Below are 5,363 nucleotides of genomic sequence, written 5' to 3'. Positions count from 1 at the left end.
CTATGGTCTGCCGGGGTAATAATATAGTGTAAAGCGCATAGAGCCTGCTGTTGAGCGGGGATATGCGCTATACAAATGCTATCTATTATTATTATTATTATTATTATTATTGAGCCGACAGAACGTTGTAATTCTAGGATAACAAACTGTTGTACCCTTCAGGATCGTATGTCTACCTGAACGCATCCTCTGACAACTCATCGGCCATTCTGATTGGTCAACTGGACTCCTCGATACAATCTGTGTGTGTTGAGCTTCACTTCGCTACGTCACAGCCCTCTTCTTTCGACGTCCGTGTGTACAACACCATGTCTCCGAACGACGTCACTGAGAGCACACTTCTCTACGAGTTCCAAAATCTCAGTTCGGTGGGCCAGTGGAAGACCTTGAACGTGCCGCCTCGATGTGTTCTTCAACATTCTTACGTGAGCAGCTTGTTTGAGAAGAAACTAGAGCATCAAGCAATCGTTCAAACACAATGATTGTTAGTTTTGTTTTTGTTCTTGTTTGTTAGTTGTTGTTTTGTTGTTGTTTTGTTGTTGTTTCTAAGGATCTGTTTTTGAAAATTTATTTATTTAAAAAAAAAAAGAGGCAGGGTCTCATAATTACCATCTATCTCTGATGAGATAAAAGAGATGTGGAATTGAATCACTGAAAGGAAAAATGCAAATAGAAGAAATAATTACTAAATAACTGTAACATGAGAGTTCACAAGAGATACTGGGAATACAACAAAATAAAAATGATATAAGGCAGGTGTTGAAATAGCAAAGTGCTGAAGTAATCGGAATACACAGGTAGCACCCCTTCCAAATGTAAGATTTCCACACACAAAAATTATACAAGTGTAATAAATATAGATCTATATGTTCCCGCCATGGAGCATTGGAGCAGGAACAGACCGAGCTAAAGATGAGAACAGCAATAAGAATTTTATCAGAAGACCTCTTGATGTAAAATAAAATGTAAAAAAATAACAATTTTATTGATCCCAGAAGGGAAATTTGGTTTACAATGGCAAACATGCATAATATACACCTAAATACATAATCATAAATACATACATACATAAATACACACATAATACATAAAAACACAATATTACACCTATACAGAACAAATTATTTCGCAACCATGCCTTTGTTGGTAGCCACTGTGCAGCGCCCTGCTTTTAAATTATTTTTTAAAACAAGAATTGTCGTGTCTTGGTCAAGGACACACCCCAGTGACCACCCATCTGATCCCCCAGTCACCGACACTTGCTTGATTTTACTTTTGAGTCTAAACTCACTACTCACTTAGCCACTGGAGCCCCTTAGGCAAAGGAGATAGAAAGACAGAACCTGTTCACTGCCTTAAATCATAAGGAACCGACACAAGAAGAATTTAAAAAGAGAATTTGTTTTAATATGCTGACAGCACTGTCCCAAACCTACAGGGAATCTTATTTTCATTCATCATTGTAACTTAACTGTAACTTGCAAAAACACGACAAAAACATTTAGTATTAAAACCATACGACCAAAACGGGGTATTCACTAATCATAGTCGCTGTTCTCCGAACGGATTTCTTTTTTATTGTTCAAAGGGGCGAAAATGAGGCCGCTCTGCCGTGGTCCTCTGTATATACAAATTCTGTGATCCAAAATATCGGATGTGTGATTAAGATTCAGATTCGATCTCGGCGTAATAGGCCCAAATAGATTACAGGGGCACGTGTGGGCCTTGTGACAGTTACTGTATTGATAGATACCATTTCTTATTGTTTTGTGTACATACACAAAAACTATTTAGATAAAATTGGATTATTTATTTAATGTATATTTTCGTTGCCGACGTCTTCTTTCCTCGGGAAACAGCGCTTTGTAAACTAATATAATTAGGGAACGTTCTTATGACTTTTGTTTCTTTTTGGTAAGTGTTTTACGGCGCTTGCAACAGCATAAGGTCATATGAGCCCGTAGGACACATTAAACTTTGTCATTTGGAAGGACATTTTGAATTTTGCCCGGGTGGCGCCGAAGCCTACCTTTATCGATTTTAGACCACCAAGGGATCTTTAACGAATGCAGCTTGCACACGGGCGCTCCGAGATTTTTCGCCCATGTCCGAAAAGGCTAGGTTTAAATCTTTCCTACCAGAGGACCAGGGGTGTGGCTGAAAGACAGCAGTAGAAGGAGTCAAGGAGTAGCAGTAGAAAGGCTGCAGAAAGAGTCAGGAGCCCAGAGAAGGGGCAAAGGAGGTGAGGGGGTGTAGGCAGAAAGAGAAGACGAAAGCAGACGACAGAACATTGCTAGAGAACAGGAAAGGAGGTGAAAGGAGACAATTTTAGAGAAGAAAATTTTCGGTAGGTACGCGGATTTGAACCCGGGACCTTTGAATGAGAGGCCAACACCTTACCTTTAGGCCACGAGAGCCCACTCTTTTAACTTTGACGTCCGTTTTCTCAGCATCTTTTTTCAAGAATTTATTTCTATAATTTACACTGATACTTGGCTATTATCTTCAAAACGTGTTCAAATACAGTAACTCCTTTTTTAAACAATAACGACAACAACAACAACAAAAACAACAACAATAACAACAATAACAACAACAACAACAACGACGACGACGACGACGACAACTACTACTACTACTGCTACTACTACTACTACTACTACTACTACTACTACTACTACTACTACTACTACTACTATCACTGCCACTAATACTGCTACTGCTACTGCTACTGCTACTGCTACTGCTACTGCTACTGCTACTACTACTACTACAACTACTACTACTATTACTACTACTACCACTACCACTACCACTACTACTGCTGCTGCTGCTGCTGCTGCTGCTGCTGCTGCTGCTGCTGCTGCTGCTGCTGCTGCTGCTGCTGCTGCTGCTGCTGCTGCTGCTACTACTACTATTACTGCTGCTGCTGCTGCTGCTGCTGCTACGACTTGTCGGTGCATCATGTGCATCCATTTTCCGAATATTCTATGTTACTTGCTATGTGTTAGTAGCCTATTTTAGTTAAGAGTTAAAATTAGGAATTCGCAATCGGGCTTTCTTGACTCGATGGTGGACAAAGAAATAAAAATGAAAAGTGATTACATCTAGGAGATAGCACAGGCAGACGTGAAAGGTGAAACACTGTGTGTGTATCAGCCTGCCCTGTTTACTGTTTACGTCTCGAGGAAGTAGTTTGTATTTCGTTTTGGTACGTGAGGAATGGCATTTGTAGCTCACATGTCATATTTGTTTGTTTGAGTGAAGAGAAGTACGTGGATACAATAACGGTCTATAAGTGGAGGGGGGTGGGGGAGGCGGGGAGGAAGAAAGACAGGCAGAAACTTAAGAGGAATAGTACATTGTACAGAAGTAGAACCTACCCATGGCGCCCTTCAACCACCCACAGGTTGTGCATGAAATGCTACTCCGGTACTCTACAAAGGCATACGTTTCTTCTCACCAACCCTTGGAAAATGTTTAGACACTGTCACAAAACAATTTTAAAAGATACGCTATGTAGGCCTACAGAAACAGCCAAACCCCTACACCATAGATCCTCCAAATAGTGGAAACATTATGTGAAACATTTATCAATATAGAGCCTCCAAATATTACATAATTTCGAATATTATGATAAGCCTGTTAGATTGTGAAACAAAATTAAATGTACGTCTACAACGCTTGTAGTATATATGATATATGTATGTATTGTTATGTTTACAATATTATGCACGCATCTTTTTTATACCATTAAGATTGATTTCCACTTTTTCTCGCATTAAGACAAAATTCGTTTAAACAGATTGCCTTTGAAAGCTCTGGCGCATCACAAGACGGTACTGTAGCCCTGGATTACATCAAAATCACTCGCTCCTCTCTCAACTGTCCGAATTCAGGTACTGGTGTGTGTATGTATGTATGTGTGTGTGTGTGTGTGTGTGTGTGTGTGTGTGTGTGTGTGTGTGTGTGTGTGTGTGTTTGTGTGTGTGTGTGTGTGTATGTGTGTGTGTATGTGTGTCTGGGGTACATTTTGTTGGAACAACCTTTATGTGATTGAAATGAGAGTGACGGGCCAGTGGTACCCTCCAACCACCCGCTGTTATTCTGTCTGTCTCTTTGTCTAGATCTGTGCTTGTCTAAACCCTTTTTATACCCAGCGCCCACTTTTGTCATCATTAAGAGGTTAAAATTTTGGTACCGCCCATCTCCATAATTAACATTAACATTTCCAAGTGGAGTAAGAAAAATCGCCAGTCACTACCCGGGTGACCCCCAACGCCGACCAAAATTCTCCAAATCGCCCTCTAGTGGGCAATACCGCCCAGGTTGACTAGCCCTGGTCTAGATTATGGCCGTGTGAATCTAGACGGTCAGAGAACGTATAAGAATGTATGGGTGTGGATACAATGATCAGGACATGGATATGTGAGGAGTGGACGTGTTGAGAGATGGGAGTTTTAAGCTAGAGCATAGTGTAGTGTGATATAGATTGAAAAACACAATCCCCACGTAGACCCTGCACTTGTTATATGAGAGTACAAGTGAAAATGGATGGGAAAGAAATACATGTACTAGATCTAGATCTATATAATATTATGACGTTGAAATGTGAGTCACTTTTATTTTTAGGCCTCTGTTAATTTCCTTTCCCAGCATTCACTTCAAGTGGTTTACTCCTTCTTTCCCATCAAACACAACATGTATCGTCCTTATCTCTCCTCCTTTGTTTTGTTTATTACTGTTTTGTAACACCTCATGTATTGCGAGAGCCGTAAAACTCTTAATAAACTATAAACACTAGCCTTCTTTAACAGAAAAAAAATTTAATGAACAGGACAGTTTACCCCGCAGTGTCACACATAGTTCAAACTAATTCTGCACTCGTATTACTGCATTGATCCCATAATCCACGAGGATCGTAGGGGCGCTTTTGGTCGCTTTTAAGAACAAGCGGGCAAACCCAAATTTCGGGAGTTTACAGAAATCTTGACCTTCACCAAAAGTGAGTATTGTTCTACCCATTGCAGAAGTTGGGTTTCATTGGTGTGTATATGTATTTAGTTATAGAGAAAACTCTCCTTGTTTTTTAAAGAAACTGAACAAGGGGCAAAAACTTTAACTTCGATTTTCTCAAAACAGCATTTTTCGGGATAGCCCCCTTGTGCTTAAAAGCGACCGTATGGCAGAGAACCTCGTCAGGTGCCCTCACTCTTCACGGTTTTTGCGAGTGCCTGAGTTTGGGCAAGGAGTTTACAGTTCTAAGCTCCTTGGGCGAGGATTAAATGAATGAATGAATGAATCACTCGTATATTTGTTTGTTCTTATTAAAGCCACCCCCTCCCTCTCCCTACCAGTGACCC

General features: G+C 40.4%; 1 protein-coding gene across 1 annotated transcript in view; it reads left to right on the top strand.

The window, feature by feature from the left end:
• The window catches only part of LOC101849922 (serine-rich adhesin for platelets), a gene marked incomplete in the record, with an annotated part of 23,268 nt that overhangs the window by 5,491 nt on the left and 12,414 nt on the right, over window positions 1-5,363 (top strand). Inside the window, 2 exon segments of the mRNA XM_013081942.2 lie at window positions 163-425; window positions 3,806-3,899. Of these exon segments, the coding sequence (XP_012937396.1) occupies window positions 163-425; window positions 3,806-3,899 (357 nt within the window).

This window comes from Aplysia californica, unplaced genomic scaffold (genome assembly GCF_000002075.1).
Source record: "Aplysia californica isolate F4 #8 unplaced genomic scaffold, AplCal3.0 scaffold00152, whole genome shotgun sequence".
Lineage (NCBI taxonomy): Eukaryota > Metazoa > Mollusca > Gastropoda > Aplysiida > Aplysiidae > Aplysia > Aplysia californica.
Note: the sequence above shows the minus strand (reverse complement) of the source record. Positions and strands in the feature narration are given on the sequence as shown.